Genomic DNA, 19,591 nt, shown 5'->3' with positions numbered 1-19,591 from the left:
TCTCTCTCTCTCTCTCTCTCTCTCTCTCTCTCTCTCTCTCTCTCTCTCTTCCTCGACTTTAACCAATCACTGCGGTAATAGCGGTATTGTTGTTTTACTTTCCTTTTATCCTTTGAGATGTTGTCTTCGCGGCACCTGACTCTTCGCCGGTCTCCGATATCTTTCGGTTTTTGTTCAGGTCTCCCTTCACGTCTTTCCTGGCCGCATCGTGGAATGATTCTGTAAACCCAAACATTGATAGCAACAGCCGAGTTCGGCACGACAACCATTTCTTATTATACGAGAGTTAAATATCCGTTATCTAAATGTCATTTAAACGACGGTCGTCGGCGAGGGCGGTGTCGTATGATGGTCTCCTCCGGTCCCGCGTTGTCTTTCAACTCCTTCTCCTCCGAGTCGGTGAGCTTGGGGACACTCTTTGGGACGCGATGACCAGTTTTCACTTTTTCGATCTTAGTTTCGCTAAATTTTCCTAAACATTGCGCGAACGAATGCCGACCTCGCGTTCGCTAAACACGGTATCCGCGATACAAAACGTTGGACGCGCGCAAAATTAGGCGGACGAAGACACTCGCTCCTTGTGACGGGCGCCTTCTGGGCCGCCACATCACAAATTATATAATTCAAAATAGCGGATCCTATCGGATGGCAACTTGATCAGTCAAAATAATTTTATCTCGCACTTTGCCAAACCGAGGAGGAGGTGACAAGAATCTATTCCCATTTCCTTCTTTCATGTTATTTATTATTTTTTGTATTTTTATTTTTTATATTTTTATTTTTCTTATTTTTTGTACTTTTATTTTTTCTTATTTTTTGTACTTTTATTTTATATTTTATATTTTTGTACTTTTATTTTATATTTTATATTTTTGTACTTTTATTTTATTTTTTATTGTTTATATTTTTATTTTTTATTATTTTTTGTATTTTTATTTTTATTGTTTTATACTTATACTTATTTATACTTATTTATATTCTTATCATCTCCAAAAGTCAAAAACATCTCTAATAACATGAATTTAACGAGTTAATTACTCGTTCTTATGAATTCAAGAATTAATTTCCACAAAATCGGCGAGTGACACAAAGGTAAGTTTATTTGTAAGATACACGTATTTTTTATATTTGCTCAATCTCACTTTTAAGGAATAAAACACTACCTGAAATGTAACTCGGTTATATTAACCACCGAGGCGCGTTGTTTACGGCTTATTTTCCAAAAATATTTATTTCGGAAACGAACTCTGTTATATATGGATGAATTTGGCGTGAAATTTTTTTTCATTTTTGTTGTAACAAAATTTTTAATTTTCAAAATTAATTGATGGTGGTGGTTATTTTGCAAACTATCAAATTATTGCAAAATTTCATTATATTAGGTGCGCAACTAAGTTCTCGCTGTTTTTTTTATGAAAATGCAACTTTATTGTGAAAAAATGGTTATAAATGAATCATTCAAAGTATTGCCCATCGCTAGCTACAACTTTTTCCCATCTTTCTGGCAGAGCTCGAATACCGTTACGGTAAAAGCGTTCGTCTTGTGAAGCTATCCACGAATCAAGCCATTTTTTGATGTCTTCATATGAGCGGAACTGCTGATCAGCCAGACCATGTGCCATCAAATGGAACAAGTAATAATCGGACGGCACAATATCTGGGGAATATGGCGGGTGGGGTAGGACTTTCCATTTGAGCATTTCCAAGTAGGTTTTAACGAGTTTGTCAACATGAGGCCGAGCGTTGTCATGCAGTAAAATCACTTTTTCGTGCCTCTGCTCATATTGTGGCCGTTTTTCGCGCAGTGCTCGGCTCAATCGCATCAATTGAATTCGATACCGTTCCCCAGTGATGGTTTCGTTCGGTTTCAACAGCTCATAATAAATAACACCGACCTGGTCCCACCAAATACACAGCATAACCTTCGCAGCGTGAATATTCGGCCGAGCCGACGACGTAGAAGCATGACCGGGCAGTCTCCATGACTTTCTTTTCTTTGGGTTGCTGTAATGAATCCATTTTTCATCGCCCGTCACGATGCGATGAAGAAAACCCTTCTTTTTTTGCCGCTGGAGCAGTTGTTCATAGGCAAAAAAACGACGCTCAACGTCCCTTGGCTTCATATCATAAGGAACCCAAGTTCCTTGCTTTTGAATCATTCCCAACGCATGCAATCGCTTGAAAATGGCTTGGCGGGTAACTCCTAATGCTGAAGCAAGCTGTTCTTGCGTTTGGCACGGATCCTCATCGAGCAATGCCTCCAATTCAGCGTCTTCGAAGGTTTTTGGCCTTCCTTCACGCGGACGGTCGTCAACATCGAAATCACCGTCTTTGAAGCGACGAAACCAATCACGGCACGTTGTTTCACTTAGAGCAGCATCTCCGTAAACTTTTTGGAGCTCTCGATGCGCTTCAGTCGCCATTTTCTTCGAATGAAATAAGAAAATCAACACTTCCCGCAAATGACGATTATTTTGCACAAAATCAGACATTTTCACACAACCAGAAGTATATGACGCCAAAACAAAATCACTAACGTGTTAAAGCGGTTTGTTTATCATATGTCTAAGCTTGGTTCATGACGTTTTGGATATGTCAAACTCGACCAGCACTTACTGCTGGAGCTATCTATTGACAAACAGCGGGAACTTAGTTGCGCACCTAATATTATATTTAAAAACGTTAATTATGATTAAACTTTTATCTAACAACTTTTTTTTAATCTCTCACGATTCCGAAGATTTCCTCAAAACGAAATATGCCAAATTATATTTCAGAGAGTGTTTTCATCTTTACATTGCTGATATAAAAAAATACGAGTCTATTATTTCTCAATTCTCTATTGTACTAAGTTTCAGTAAAATCGGTGAGTGACACAAAGGTAGGTTTACTTGTTAGTGCAACGACATATGTGTGTGTATGTGCGTGCGTGCGTGCGTGCGTGCGTGCGTGCGTGTGTGTGTGTGTGTGTGTGTGTGTGTGTGTGTGTATGTGTATGTGTATAGACCAAACATTCTCTCCAATAAGTAAAGTCAAAAGTTGGCAGTTTGTGACAGAGTGAGAAAGCTGTTTTGCATCTACTGCTTTCTCACTCTGCTTAGAGCGACTGTCAATCTTGCACTCTTTACACTGGGACTCTTTGTTCTCACTTCTTTCAGCATCCGAATAATATGCATCCATTTCGTTCTAAGTGTGAAAATTGTGAAAAGTGCAAGCAACACGGAGTTTTGCATCTACTTTTCTCACTCTATTTTAGAACGTATGTCAAGAGTCGCTATGTATATATTACAATAGTCAAGTTAAGTGTATGACAAATATATCGAAGAAAAAAGGTAAAAGATGAAGGAAATATAACTATTATTATCTTAATTATTTAATATTTATTATTCATATCTTTTATTTTAGAGTTTATAGTTAAAAGGTTAGATAAGTATTACTTTTGCTGTCATATAAGCCAAAAGTGAGAAAATAATAGACGCAAATCAAGCCAAGAATGAGAAAATAGTAGACGCAAATCAAAACTTTCTCTCTCAGTCACAAACTGTCAATTCCCTGTTTTACTCGCTGCTATAGTAAAAGTTTATGAATGCTTGGTCTAGGTATATATGTCGTTGACTTAGTGACCCATGTGCTATTAATGTGTACATACACACATTACAAATCACTAACATGTATTTTACACTGTCTTTCTGTTCTTGCCGACGATAGAATGAACAAGTGGAGGTAACGGTAAATCACTGCGAACAATGTAATGGCGTAAGTTCTCGTTAACTTCCCTTGCGCTAATCTCGCATGCGTTAGTGACGTTTTGCATCACACTGAAACTTAGTTTATTAAATAGTTAATAGTTTTAGTTGCTATGAAACTTAAGTATCAGGATGTCAAATGACGTATTAATAACGTATTGATGGGTAAGTTTTACTTGGCAATCGCGTCAATCGCGAACGTCACTCTACCTTGTTTCTCATTGGACGTTAAATAAAAACGAAATAATGTTCTATATCGTTAAATGGAACTTACTCAATGGAATCTCTAATGTTAATAATACGTCATTAATATCATTTGACATCATCATATTTAGTAGGAAGTAAATAGGTGCAAAAGGTTTTGTCGTATTTGTCAAGTGGACTTGAAAAAGGCATCTAATTTGAAAGAGTTAGAACCTATAAGAATTCAGACACAGCTGTTATAGTGCAATAAATATTAGCGACACTTCTCTCTCATTTGAGTAGATATTTTATTAATTTAACGTAACAAAGGTATCATACGCGTTTCGGTCTAAATTTACAGACCCTCCTCAGTGGTTAAAATGGAATTTTACATGGTAAATATATAAGTCATCTGTCGAAAAAGCCGCAAATACAAAGATGTCGATTCAGATGTAATAGTCGTAGACGGGGAATGGGAGGTTAAGCGAAAAAAAAATAAAAAACTAATAAACATGGCCTTAAAAAAACTGTTGAAACAAAGTGACAAGTGATGCAAATTGTCCTTGTTAGTGGCCAAGATTCGTTACTCACAGATGCACTTAATAAGGTGCCGTGATGAAAATGTCTAATAAAAATTAATATACTTAAAAGAGTAACAGAACTAAGAGTGAAAACAAGGCAAAGAATAAGCTTAAAACAAACAATTACCTAAATGTCTCGAAGAATAGAATGTTATTCAAAGATGAAATCTCAGTGTTAGGCCGATATCGATTATACCTCTAAATGTCGAGAGCGGTACAAGAATTGTGTTTATATTTAAATCGCAACAGCACAAAAACTATGTGCGATAAACAATATGCAGGAAAACTAATGTTACACAAATCCAAGCAACGCGTTATAACAGTTACCAAGATTTTCCGTGTTAATTTGCGAGTTGAAGCCGTGTTTTTTAAATTTAATAAAATCATTTCTGCAATCAACCTTTTAAAATAAAGCCGTTCTTTATTTAAAATTTTATTATCGTTCCAACAAAACTCATAATTGCAATTGCTCCTGGACAACCGAAAGATCAGAAGTTAAGTCCTTCGGTAATCGTTTATGCTTGAATATTGTATCGAGAGCCTTCTGCTTGTTTGGCCAACATATGAAGAGCTACAGTCCTTATATTTCAGCTTGTACACGTATCGGCGTTAATGCTATCCATATATCCGTATGACTCCCACACGATGACGCATCACTCACACACTGCCTGTAGGTGAGGCACGAGCAGTACAGAGTGGCGGATAGGGCTAGTGGTATACAATCGTCGGACGGCTTGGAGAGGGAATAGTGGTGGAAGTTGCGACGGTCTTCCATCCTCTATCGCAGACGTAAGAGCGAGAGAGATAGCATTATGAGACGTGGCGGCCAGAAATGTCCTAAAATACGTATGACGCACACTAAGAAAACGCTCGGCTTACACTGCTCGTCTATACGTGAGAAATACATGGTGTCCCGATGACTGTTTCGCTCGCTCAAACGTCCATGCATTTTTTTCCTGTTAGCAAGGAAATTACTGTAATGTAAAAGGAGATCTTGGGGAAGGGTTTTCAGGAGGCTTCGACAAGTGCTTCTTAATAGCTGCTCTTGAAAAAAAAAATAAATATTAGATTTATTTCAATATAGAATACTGCATCAATATAGAATACTGCAATAATACAGCGCTTGTATAGGTTGTCTAAGTAGAATATTTTTAATTTTAATGTTGCGTAACCTCCTGAAAACCCTTCCCCAAGATCTCCTTTCTGTCATCATCATCAATTCTGTATATCTTGACAGATGCGTAGTGATTACGTATGTCGGTCCTCTAGGGATTATATGGCTTCCCTTACGCTATTCTTCGACTCGTCACGGCTCTGTGCGGCTCTCACTGCCCTCTCCAAGTTGATATTTAGCAACTTCTCTACTGTGTCGATCTATCGGGTGATCTCCCTCGGCTCCTCTTTTCCGCAGGCTTCTTTTGGATCAGCAGCCTCTCCATATTATCCGCCCTTGTGATATGTCCAAAAAAGGTTAATATTTTGAAGTATACTATGTTGGAGAGTCCTTGTGAGTTGTTTACCTCTGCAAGAATGGATGCATTCGTCCATTTCGCCGTCCATGGTATGCGGAGCATTCTCTGCCAACACCATCTTTCGAACGCGTTTATCTTCCTTCTATCTGCTGCGCGGATTGTCCAAGTCTTGGAAGCGTAGTTGAATACTGAAAACACGAGTACCCTCACCAAGTTAATTTTGATATTCTTCGTTATACTTTTGTTTCTCCATATTTTAGTGAGACTGGTTATGGTTCAGTTGGATACCCAGTGGCTGTTCAATTGGATACGTCTCCTGATTTCTTGTTCATAATTCTCACGATTGTTGATGGAACTGCCTAGGTAGACGAAATTATCAGTTACCTTATATCCCGCGATGCTCTGGATTTCACTCCTGTTGTTGTTGACTCTGTCGACAATTATTATCTTTGTTTTGGTCATATTAATCCGTAGCCCGTGTTCTGCGCTTATTCTATCCAATTTGTTTAGAATTGTGATAAGCTCTCCTTCGCTCTGTGCAATAAGCACTGTGTCATCGGCGAAGCGGAGGTTAAATATCTTGACTCCTCCTATGGGGATTCCTCCTTCCCAAACTTCCAGCACCAACCTCATGATATATTCACTATAAATGTTGGACAATCGTGGTGACAATATGGAGCCCTGTCTCATGCCTTTCTTGATGTTGCATCGTGAGGAGCAAATATCGTCCAGACGCACAACCGTCTGGCTGTTCTTGTACAGGCTTTGAATCAGTGCTATTAAATGTTTTGGGACACCCATATTAATCAAAATTGCTCAGAGCCGATGTCACTGAATGTTGTCAAAAGCCTTTTCGTAATCAACGAAACAGAGATACATGGGAATGTTAAATTCTCTTGCCTTTTCGATAAGCTAGTGCATGTTTAATATTTGTTCCCTTGTTCCTCGTCTCTTAACGAAGCCTGCCTACTCAGGAGCTATTTGCCAGTTAATATACTGGTCCAATCTGCTGTGTATTATCTACAGCAGAATTTTGCATGGAATATCAAAGCAATTAACCTATAGTTGTTACATTGTGCAATGGATCCTTTCTTATGCAGGGGTACAATAACCGAGATGGCCCAGTCTTCTGGCTATTCAGTCGTCGTCCAAATAAGCTGACATAAGTGATGTATGACCTCCACGCCCGTCCTGCCCATTTCCTTGAAAACCTCCGCGGGTATCGCATCTATGCCTGGTGCTTTGTTCCTACTTAGCCTTCTTATGGCAGCTTCAACTTCGTCTACCATAATGCTAGGTTCCATGTCATATTGAACTTCAGGGCTGTTATCTCGTTACCTAAACCACTATCATACAGTTGCTCGCAGTATTTGCGTCATTTCTCTATTATTTTGTCGAAATCCGTTATTGGGTTGTTATTTCTATCAAGTATCGCCCAACTTTTTGGTTTAAATTTACGCGTGATCTGATTTTTTAAAACAGCTCACGGGACTGCAGTTTGTCGGCATGTTTCTGTGCCTCGATACATAAGTTGTTTGCATACGCGTGATGCATATGCATTTCTATCTTGCCTGCATTTTCTTTGGATAAGGGATGAAAGACATCTGACCATGCTGCGGTCGCATTTCTGTCTAAGCTTCGATTATTCAACGCTCTTCTCTCCTCATTTAATTCTAAGGTTTCTTCCGAGATCCATGGATACTTATGCTGGCTCGGCTTTGGCTGCGTTTTTTTCGTCGCTGCGACGATGGCTCCTCCCATTTGTTTCTATAGCTCATCTGGGATATAAGTGCTTATGTATGCTATTATTGGTTTAGTTTCTCTTCCATCTTGTTCTTCAGAGCATCCGCGTCGCTTATCGGAGGAAACTTTTGAATGGTAGCTCTTTTTACTCGATAGAGTTTAGCCTTATATTTTAATCGTAGCAACTTATGGTCGCTACTGCAGTCTACGCCTGGCAAGATCTTGACAGATCGGATAGATGTATGCTAGCGACTCTGGATTAGCACATAATCGATTTGATCTCTTTTTACATTACAGTAATTTTCTAGCTAATAAGAAAAAATACATGGACGTTTGAGCGAGCAAAACAGTCATCGGGCACCGTGTATTCCTCACGTATAGACGAGACAGTGTAAGTCGAGCGTTTTCTTAGTGTGCGTCACACATATTTTAGGACAGCATTTTTGGCCGCACGTCTCATAATACTATCTCTCTCGCTCTTACGTCTACGATAGAGAATAGAAAATCGTCGCGACTTCCACCATTATTCCCTCTCCAAGCCGTCCGACAATCGTATACCACTAGCCTCTTCCGCCACTCCGTGCTGCTCGTGCCTCACCTACAGGCAGCATTGTGTGAGTGACGCGTCATCGTGTAGGAGTCACACGAATATACGGACAGCATTACCGCCGATACTTGTATACAACATTGTTCTGGAGTTTATGAGGTAACCTGTCTTTATGCACGCGAATTATACTCGAAAGTTTATTAATAATAGAAAAACATAGCGTAATATTATTATTTTTAAAAATATTGCCAAGTTTATCAGAGATCCTTTCCAAATAAGGAATGGCATTAAATGATCTTTTGGAGTTGAAGAATCTTCAACAGCCTTCGGCAAATTAATTTTGTTAATTAGTTCGGATAAACTCCTGTTGATGATTCTAAAAATAAGTTCAATAGGATAATCATTTCGTACTAGTGTGCGGATAACAAAATCAAAATTTTGAGATGATAAGAAGAATGGCTCAACAAAATCATTTTATCAAACAAACTTATAATGGTGCCTATTTTATGTTATAGTAAATGGAAAGATGACATAAAATTAAGGTATCGGCCTGAATAAGTTGGTTTATGGTACCAATCAAAGGTGATTCTGTTATTAATAATAATAATCGAAGTGTCTAAAAAATTAATTCTATTATTCTCGCTGATCTCAATAGTAAATTGTAAACGTGAATGGAACGAGTTAAAGATACGTAAGATGTTGTTAATAAAAGTCGCAGGAACGGCTAGAATAATATCGTCAACATAACGAAAATAAAATGGCAAAAGAATAGGAATCATTTGAAGCGCTCTCTCCTCCAAGTCCTATAAAACAATATCTGCAATAATGGGAAAGATTTGGAAACCCATCGGGCCGACGGGAACCCGAAGGTTTGTCGATAAATTTGTTCGCCAAAACTGAAAAAAGTAGAATTAAGCACAAATTTGAGAGCTGTAATGAATTCTTCTCGTGGAATCCTCGTAGAAGTCTCGATGAAGCACCAACGTTTTTCAACGTCAACTACCGCTAACTCTAGCGGGATGTTTATAAATAAAGAGACTGCATCTAAGGAAAGCAGTTTTGTAATGTTCTTTCATATACAGAAAAGAAAGAGATTTTATAAAAACTTTTTCTGATTCTGCTATTTGCCAACGGCATTTTAAAGTAAATAAGTTTGTGTAAAAACACCGCAAGATTATATAGAAGACTGTTAACTGATGAAACTATAGTTTTTTATTGTACTATAACAACTGTGCGTGAACTCTTATAGACTCTTTATTCAATTACTGATTAGTTTCGAAAAGAGTTCTTCCTTCATCTTAATTTGAAAGAGTTAGGGCCAGTTTTTCAATAACAGTTTAAACTAATTCAAATTTAAACTCTATTCTAATAATACGTTTGTTTTGTTTACAAAGTTTAAGTTGAAATCTAAGTTTAAACTATCATTGAAAAACCAGCCCTTAGTGATTTTTACGAAAAGTATAAACAAAACACATCGACTCGCACATAGAACAAAAACTTCCAATGGATATCCATTAAACATCTATGGTGGAGTTTTAGAAATTCCAGTGGATATACATTAGACCTTCAATGGACGGCCACTAGAAATCTATAGTTCCGCTTTGCGCATGTTCAGTGAACCTCTATTGGACATCTTTATAGATATCCATTAGATGTTACATGGATCATTGATGGAGGTTTCATGGAAGTTCGATGAACGACAAACAAACGTTAGATGGATTATTAATAGAGAATTCATACTCAGACAGTACAAAATATTTATGAAACATCTACAAAATATTTGTAAGATTTATTTTATTATTTTATAAATATTTACCTGGTAAATCTTTAGATAAACGGACCCAGCAGCTATAATCTTGACTTTGACAAACGTTATAGAGGTCACCCTCCTGAGTAATTTTCAGAAGGTTTTAACCGTCGCTCATTGTTCGTTAAAAAGTTATTAACAAAAGAAGTTGCATAAAATGAATATAATTTTTGGACACTATATATACAAAAACATGGAAATTTTAGGAAAGTGCTAACCATACGCACGTATACACACACACACACACAACACTGCTCGCCAGCAAGCGCGCTCGCCCGCCCGACGGGGCGGGCTCGCGGTGGGTGCGTATATACAGGGTGTCCCGAAGTCCCATGATGACCCTTGGTGAGAACGTAGAACGGATTGAGGTGAGCAAGAAAGTCCTGTGCCGTTTTGCGATATTCGCAATAGTTTTTGAGAAATTAATTATTTTGTCTCAACAAATCAGCGTACAGAAAGCGGCAGCGGAAAGAAAGATGCCTTCGGCCGACGTGCGACCGTGACACTCGCGAATCGTATCTCGCCGCATCCCTCCGCCCATAGCTACGAGACATAGAGAGTCTATGTCTCGTAGCTATGGGCGGAGGGATGCGGCGAGATACGATTCGCGAGTGTCACGGTCGCACGTCGGCCGAAGGCATCTTTCTTTCCGCTGCCGCTTTCTGTACGCTGATTTGTTGAGACAAAAAAATTAATTTCTCAAAAACTATTGCGAATATCGCAAAACGGCACAGGACTTTCTTGCTCACCTCAATCCGTTCTACGTTCTCACCAAGGGTCATCATGGGACTTCGGGACACCCTGTACATACGCACCCACCGTGAGTCCGCCCCGTCGGGCGAGCGAGCGCGCTTGCTGGCGAGCAGTGTGTGTGTGTATATATGTGCAAACGGCTAGCACCTTCTTAGCCTAAAAATTCCATGTTTTGTATATACAGTGTCCAAAAAATACATTCATTTTATGCAACTTCTTTTGTTAATAACTTTTTAACGAACAATGAGCGACAGCTAAAACCTTCTGAAGGTTATTCAGAAGGGTGACCTCTATAACGTTTGTCAAAGTCAAGGTCATAGCTGCTGGATTCGTTTTTCTAAAGATTTACCAATATTTTTATAATATTTATAATCTATTGAATATAATCTATTAAATATTTATCTATTAATGTATTAAATATAATCTATTAAATATTTATGATCTATTGAATCTAAGGTCACAAAAATATTTAGGTAAATATTTATAAAATAATAAAAGGTATATTTAAAAAATATTTATGTGTGTGTTTTAAAAGTAAGTAAAATACAAATAAATTATTTTGTAAATTTAGATAAATTGTTTTCTGATATATAATAAAAGAACTTTAATTTGAAACACAAAAAAGATGCTTTTAATATTAGAAAATAATTTATAATATATAATTAATATTATAATAATTAGTATTTATAGTAATTAATAATTTTAAATATTAGATTTATAAAATGATTTACTCGTATTTTATTTAAAACGAGCAAATATTTATTTAAATAAATTAAATTAAATTTTACATTTAAAAAAAATAAATTTCTTCTTCTTTTCTTCTCAGAAAATCATTTGCTTATTCTTATGTATAGATATTTTAAATTTAAAAATAATTTTTTGTCTAGAAATTCATAACTTTACAGTTCATTACACAAATTTTTAAAAAATATTATTTTATATTTATTACATATCTTCTAAAATCTAACAAATATTTTTTCAAGTTAAGAAATTATGTTTAACCCATTTAACGCCCAAATGTGCTGAAATTTTACATTGATTTGAGCCATTTATTTTACTACGAAAATAAGTTTTGTTGTTTATAAGACCCTTATAGAAATATCATACTAAGAATCATTGATAATTACTTATTTTCAGTATTAAAAATATTGGATAATAAGTAATTATCAATGATTTTTAGTATGATATTTCTATAAGAGGAGTACAATTTCTACCAACTTCAATGTCGCTTTATCGAATAACGTTGAGAAAATTAAAATAAAATCGCAATTTATGCAAAATTTTTGCAAAATAAAATTTAAAAAACGCATGTTTTTAGGGCTAATTTTTTCTTCTTCTACTATTCTCTCCATAAAACGTGTTAGTATCGCTCGGAAAAGTGTGTTCCGACACTTTAACTTAAAAAATATGTCATAAGTATTTTCTTCAATAAACATAGCGGTACCAAAATGACGGTCAATTTGAAACGTTTAATTCGAATTTTTGTTTATATTTGGTTATCGAAAATTTACTATATAATTACTATGTAAATTATTATGTAATTTTTTAGTAATATTGACCTTAAAACGATTTCGATAACCAAATATAAACAAAAATTTGAATAAAACGCTTCAAATCAACCACCATTTTGGTACCGCCATGTTTGTTGAAAAAAATTCCCATGGCATAATTTTTAAGTTAAAGTGTCGGAAACACGTTTTAGACACTTTCCCGATACTAATACGTTTTTATGGAGAAAATAACGGAAGGAGAAAAATTTAGCTCTAAAAACATGCGGTTTTTTATTTTATTTTCCAAAAATTTTGCATAAATTGTGATTTAAAAAAATTTTTTTAACACTTTTCGATTAAGTGACATCGAAATTGGTAGGAATGGTTCTCTTTATAAACAACAGACCTCATTTCCATAGTAAAATAAATGGCTTAAATCAACGTAAAATTTCAGCATATTTGGGCGTTAATATGTGTTTAAAATATATTTCTTTAATTTAAAAATTTTTTTCAGTGTACATTACCAAAATTTAAATTTCGATTTTCTTATTTTTTTATTAATTATAAATAGTTACATTTATTTTTTTCATGTATAATAATTATATAAATATATTTATATATAATATTATATATTATATTATATATATATATATATATATATATTATATTATATATATATATATATATATATATATATATATATATATATAATTATTGCATAAATATATTATAATAATTATATAATATATTTACAAAATATTATTTCAAATATTTATTTTTTGTTTACTATAAATATTGTATAAAATATTTAGTCTATATTTTAATAATATTTTGAATAAAGATATTTTGAAAATATTTTGATACTTTTTTTCTTTATGTATATAAAATATTTATGAAATATTTATATAATATTTAAAAAAAGTAATTCGAAATAAATATTTATAAATGTTTATAATAAATATTGTGTGCTGTCTGGTAGAGTTTCCACTGGATGTTCATAAGACTTCCAATAGACGCCCAATAGACATTGCGCGTATCGAATAAACCACTACTAGACATCTTTATAGATGTCCATTAGACGTAACTTGTGCCATTAATGAGGGAAATCATTATAGAACGTCCAAAATAAGGGAATTTTCGTGAATTTTTTTTGAAGAACGTACTTATTCAATCGCTTTCCAACTTTGTAATGTTTTTGCTTATATAGTACATTAAAGTATTAAAAAAATATTTTTAAGTTAAGAAAAATGTTTATAAATTGTATGTAGTGAAAGAAGCGTGTTGAGTGTCGCGGCAGAGTCGGCGCAAAACAGTGTGCACTCTGGCTCCTGTTGTATTCGTCTGAAACCAAAATAAGGAAAACTTTTTTACTCTTTATGAACATAATTTGTCGATCAACCTAAACAAGTTGAAAAGAAATTTTGTAATTGACAAAAAAGCAGCCCTTGAATCAAAAGGTTGATTTTTACTTATAAAAATCCATTTTTACTTATGCGAAAAAATTGTTTAAATAAATAATGTTATCGATTTTATAGGTTTATCGACTAGCATATATAATAAACTAAATGTATGTAAAAGGGCAACTCGATTGGTCAAATAGTTTTTTAATTATCTTGCACACCAGTTTGGAAGAAGTCGTTTCGAGAAAAACGCGTTTAAAGTTTGAGGTATAGAAAATTGTAAACTTACAGCTGTTTTCTACTAATCCGCTATTCTTGTCCCATACATTCTCATAAATCTTCCGCTTCTTCAAACAAGTCATTTTGCTCAAGTTGGTTGTTGTTTACTTGCTATTCGAGCCTCTTTACTACAACTTAAGCTGCGGCGCTCCTGTCTCTTTATTCGCTCGGCATCCTTACTATCAGCATATAACTTACATAGAGGTCAAATTTTAATTTCTAATATTTCCATTATTTTCAAAACAGCAAAGTAGTCTTCATTAAATATCCCAGCGGCAATATAGACGGTGATTTCAGTGATTTTAAGGCCTGAATGTACATGCTTTGGAGCTAACCGCTAAATTGTAATATTAAAAATTTTATTCGCATTTTTTATGTGCCCACCTAAACACCTTTCTAATAGATCTTTTTTAGAATGGTTTTTTCCGTTTTTTCAAACGGGTTTTTCGAAACAAAGCCGTTGAGAGTCACTGTGCGCTCAGATCTCGCGCTCGTACCTACGTGCGAAAAATAGTTCTGTACGACCATTTAGATTTTAAATTTTAAAACTGAACTTTGGGAATATATTCTATATATATAGTACTATTATTTAAAGCAAGAAAAATTTGATTTTTGTGACTCTCTATAGTGATTTTCCCCCTTAATAGAAGGTTCGTGGAGCCTTGGTGGACCACAAACAGACGTTATATGGATCATTGATAGAAGTAGGTTAATAGAAGTATGGTTCATGGTATAGAAGTAGGATAATAGAGGTAGGATGGATGTCTAATGGAGATCTATTTGATTTCTATCGTGGAAATAAAATCCCATAGAACTCTAAATGTAGAATGGATTTCTAATGAACGTCTATCTGCTTTCCATTGTAGATATAGAATCCTATGGAGTTATGGAGGTAAGATAGATCTCTAATGAACATCTATCTGACTTCCTTCATAGAGATAGACATCCTATGGAGCTATGGAAGTTTGATGGACATCCATTGGATGTCAATTTCTATGTGGACTGAGTGTTTTCTCAGAGATTTATCTAAGATTTTCTGTTTAGTTTTTCAATATCGAAATCAGTAACTTTCTACAACTCAGAATTTAATAGAGAAATGACGAATCCTTTGCACTAATCTACTAGAAACGTGTAAAAAATATATGACATATATAAATATGCTTCCAAAATCATCAAAGTATAACGTTATCGCTCTTAACTGAATAATTCGGTTTTGATCATAGAGAATCCAGTTACTCTATCGGCCACCATTAGAGCCAGAGGACGCTCGCGATGCGCACACCCAAATCGGCAGCGACACCGGTACTAGCTTACATGGCAATGGGATTTTACCTACCACGACGACGGAGATACCTTTTGAGGACCCGCCACCGAAGTATACACCGCCACCGAGCTACACTACGGCGACCGGCGCGAGGATCGCGAAGATGCTGCGCCAGAGTTTCCGGCGTAGTGTGCGCAGGATTGCAAACGTCTTAGGCGAGAGTAGCGTAATGCCGAGGCAGAGATCAGCGTTGCAGCCACCGCCGCCGGACTATGCCACCGTATTGGTGGAGATGAACCAACAAGGTGGCAGCGGTGGTGGCGGCAGTAGCATTCCAACGTTGCACGACATAGCGATCCACATGACCGAGCCACGACCGGACGTGACCAACACCGGAAACTGTCGTCGCAATCTGAGTAGCGACACAGCGATCGAATGGCACCGGCCGAATACCATCGATCGCACTACTAGCAGGATCGCCATGGTGGAGAGACGCTCGATCGAGCGCACCCATTCAACGCTCGATCGCAGCCGCAGGTCGTACGCGAACACTACTAGCATGTCCGGCTCAAACTTGACCGCCGCCGACGTGGCAAATTTGCTACGTAGCAGTATCCGTCGGGGCACCGTACGAACTCAGCAGTCCTTGCGCCGCAGCTTTTGCCATGAGGAACCAACGATGGCAGTATCCGTTGAGAATCTAGTCGAGGCCGCCGCGCCTATCGGCGAAGACTCCTTGGTCCTGACGAAAGACGCGTCCCTAGTCTCCGACGAACAAATCGATGATCGCTGCAATGACAACGACGATGATAATAACGACAACAAAGGTGGCGATGACAACGATGGCGGCAGCGACGACGACGAGAAAAAGACTGCAGGTGAAATGGAAAGCTCCGTTTCTGTGATATAGTAGACTGGACGACACATATTCGGTTGCATCGATATATTGATTGTGCGATATCGTCGCTGCTAATTTGCATTTTGACGTTCTTGACAGCCGACTAATCGGTGAACCATCCTCCTTCGAATTGCTATCACTCTATGATGTTATGTAAATGAAGAAAGAGAGAGAGAGAGAAAAGGAAAGATACCCTGTTAATCGAAGCGACTTTGAGACTAATCGGATATCGGTTTCAATCCGCCGATAATCTCTATATTTGATCCTCTCAAGGTCAAGACTCTAATATCCTCCCTCTCTCCTTCCTCTGTGCCTAAGCGATTGTGCGCGCCTGTTCTTCTAAAGGTTTTCTTTTCTCTTGTGTTCTTGCGATATTTATTTCTTGATATACATATATAAGTATATTAACTTCGTTAATAGAGATACTAAAAAAATTAATGTTTACATAGCAATCAGACGAGCTTCTCTGAATACAGCCCGAACACCTAGCCACGACTCTTGGTGCAGCAGTTCGGTAAAGTTAAATGAAAAATTGAATGAGGAACAACGAATTTTCTTCGGTCAAGATACACATATTCAGTATCGAAAATAGCGAGTGCGATTTGAATTTTGTTTGCGATGAAATTAAGTGTAATTCTCACGTTGGCCAAATGAAATTTAGAATCATATTAAAATGCAACTTCGAATAGATGTGTTAATCCCTTATAATATTTCAGAAAGAGAAAGGAAGAGAGAAATTATTGCTATTATTAATAAAGCATACAGTATTATTTAATGAGTGTGTTGCGAAAATGTACGATATCGTACAATCTCCTAATTTTACTTTTCTTCTAGTGATCACGTAGATGAGATGACTGAAGGACGAACTGAACAGTCTATGAAAGTACTTTATAAACTTAGCTCTCGTCTAACGTCTTCGGCTGAAAGCTTAAGTTAGGTTTCCCGAGTGTGTTCGAGAACATTTAGCCCTAACATGCTTAAAAGTCTGTTCGCACCGTTTAAAGTATTTTTACTCGAGATTGCGCAGACAATATATACACGTGTGTATATAAAATATAGTTTTGTGTACTTGTCCCTCTTGAGGTTAGTCCATTCTGTAAATACATAACGTTTTAAGTAATTAAGCGAACATATACAGTCAGTGTCATATGTATGCCATACCATTCCCTACTAAAAGTAGGAGAATTCGCATATCTAAATATCCGAGAATTCGGATTCTCGAATTCCGGAAATTTTTAATTCGTTTCCGTTTCCGATATCCAGATAATCTGCGATAGAGGATATTTGCGAATATCCAGATATTTGCGGATATCCGAATAATCTACGGGTAACAGATTATAAATAATTTAAATAGGTCTATCTCCCCCATAACACTGAAAGATTGTTTTTCCGTTAAACAGATCATATTACGCTAAAGTTTCATATAAAGCAGGAACAATACTTCTTATGATAAATTTTATTTTCCGCATATTAAGATAGCATGACATATCCTACTTTATAATTATTTTATTATTTGAATCGTAATTTTTTCCAGATTTCGGAAAACTCTTATCCTCAATTTACCCGCAGACGCCCATTTGCGAATTTTTGAATATCCCTGGGTATCCGGATAATACTGCGAACACCTAAATATCAAATTCGTAAACAAATTTTACAAATATCGTGAACCGATCGTATGTCTTGTACAGATATTCAGAAAAAGGATTTCAAAAAGTGCAACGAATCCGGACGCGACATCCACTCTTCTTTCCTACGTCGAGAGTTATATCCCAGGGAACTTTCCAAGGGATGTCTTGAGGATGTCCTTGACATCCTAAGATCCTCAAGACATCAACAAGATGTTCTCTGAAGGTGTATGTGCTGTCTGAAAAGATTTCCATATACAGTGTGTTTGACTCATACCGTACCAGAGCTAATATAGCTAGAATAAGTCGGAGTGAGTAATGAAATTGGTCTTTTTTTAAACAACCACGTGAAATTTCGAGTTATTAAATAAAATTAATGGGCTAATCAGAGCGCGCGACGCGACAGGCGAGACATACAGCTCGCCGCAGCCGGCAAAGAAAATGGACGATTGCTCGCGAGCCTATCTCATTTGGTAGCTGCTACCAAACGACCCATCTCTCTGGCTTATAAAATAGGACCGCGAGCAATCGTCCATTTTCTTCGCCAGCCGCAGCGAGCCATATGTCCCGCCTGCCACGTTGCCGCGCTCTGATTAGCCTATCTATTTTATTTATTAACTCGAAATTTTACGTGGTTGTTTAAAAAAGGAGACCGATTCCATTACTCACTCTGATCTATTCTAGCTCTACAGGATGTATCAAAATTGTGGCAATGGTCGAATATCTAAAAAAAAAAAGCATTTTATAGGAAAATGTTTCAGACAAAAGTTATAGAGTTTCAAAAAATCTATTTAATGACCGTATCAATTTTGACCTCGGGTAGCGTTGTCAAGGTCAGATCAAGGACAATTTTGCTTTTTTAAATAGAAACATATAATTTTTATTACAGAACTTTATTCCACATAAAGAAACAAACATTTATTTGAAAGAAATTTTTATAAGATCTCTATTTTCTAAAATATTTATGGAAATATCTACAAAATTATTGGTTTCAATAATTTTTTACTCGAATTCTATCAACTTTACCGAAAAATAGCGAGAGATAAAAAATATCTAATTTCTTCTCATAGAGCTCTGAGAATTTTCTCAGAATGTTTTATAAACTTCATGAAAATGCATGAAAATGCAATACTAAAAAGTTAATTAAAAAATTCTGAAAAAATTCTCAGAGCTCTATAAGAAAAAATAAACAATTTTTATTTCTTCCTATTTTTTGGTAAAGTTGATAGAATTTGAGTAAAAAATTATTGAAATAAATTTTATAGATATTTCCGTAAATATCTTTGAAAATAGAGGTCATATAAAAATTTTTTTCAAATAAAAATTGTTTATTTCTTTACGTAGAGTAAAATTCCATAATAAAAAACATATTTCTATTACCTTATATATTAGCTCTGGTATGGTTCGAGACACCCTATATACATAAACTTGAAAATAGCACAAATAATCATATTTATAGTGGTAGAGTTAATAATAGCTAAAATTTACAAGATTATAGACCCAGCAAATAAAATGTTACATGTAACGTATATGTTAATTGTAATTTCCTACTCAACAATGTAACTGTTACATAACACGTATGTTATATAATAGTTACATTGTTGAATAAGAAATTATAACTACATGTACGTTACCTGTAACGTTGTGTTCACTGGGAGTGGTTTCTACTTTGTGTGTGTGTGTGTGTGTGTGTGTGTGTGTGTGTGTGTGTGTAATATATAATATGTGTATGTGTATATATATATATATATATATATATATATATATATATATATATATATATATATATATATATATATATAC

General features: G+C 35.8%; 1 protein-coding gene across 2 annotated transcripts in view; it reads left to right on the top strand.

The window, feature by feature from the left end:
- Nucleotides 1–18,525, top strand: part of LOC116852173 — a 292,000-nt gene extending 273,475 nt beyond the window's left edge. The window contains exons 15-16 of one of the 2 annotated variants that reach the window (XM_032832253.1): nucleotides 3,709–3,756; nucleotides 15,225–18,525. In XM_032832253.1, coding sequence (XP_032688144.1) covers nucleotides 3,709–3,756; nucleotides 15,225–16,175 — 999 coding nt within the window. In that variant the 3' untranslated portion in view covers nucleotides 16,176–18,525. The remainder of the gene's footprint in view (nucleotides 1–3,708; nucleotides 3,757–15,224) is intronic. The other variant, XM_032832254.1, reaches the window with a different exon arrangement.
- The last annotated feature ends 1,066 nt before the right edge of the window (nucleotides 18,526–19,591 follow it).

The sequence above is a fragment of the Odontomachus brunneus genome, unplaced genomic scaffold (genome assembly GCF_010583005.1).
Source record: "Odontomachus brunneus isolate Ranch 3 - 2012 unplaced genomic scaffold, Obru_v1 Obru_scaffold_204, whole genome shotgun sequence".
In the NCBI taxonomy this organism is placed as follows: Eukaryota; Metazoa; Arthropoda; class Insecta; order Hymenoptera; family Formicidae; genus Odontomachus; species Odontomachus brunneus.
Note: the sequence above shows the minus strand (reverse complement) of the source record. Positions and strands in the feature narration are given on the sequence as shown.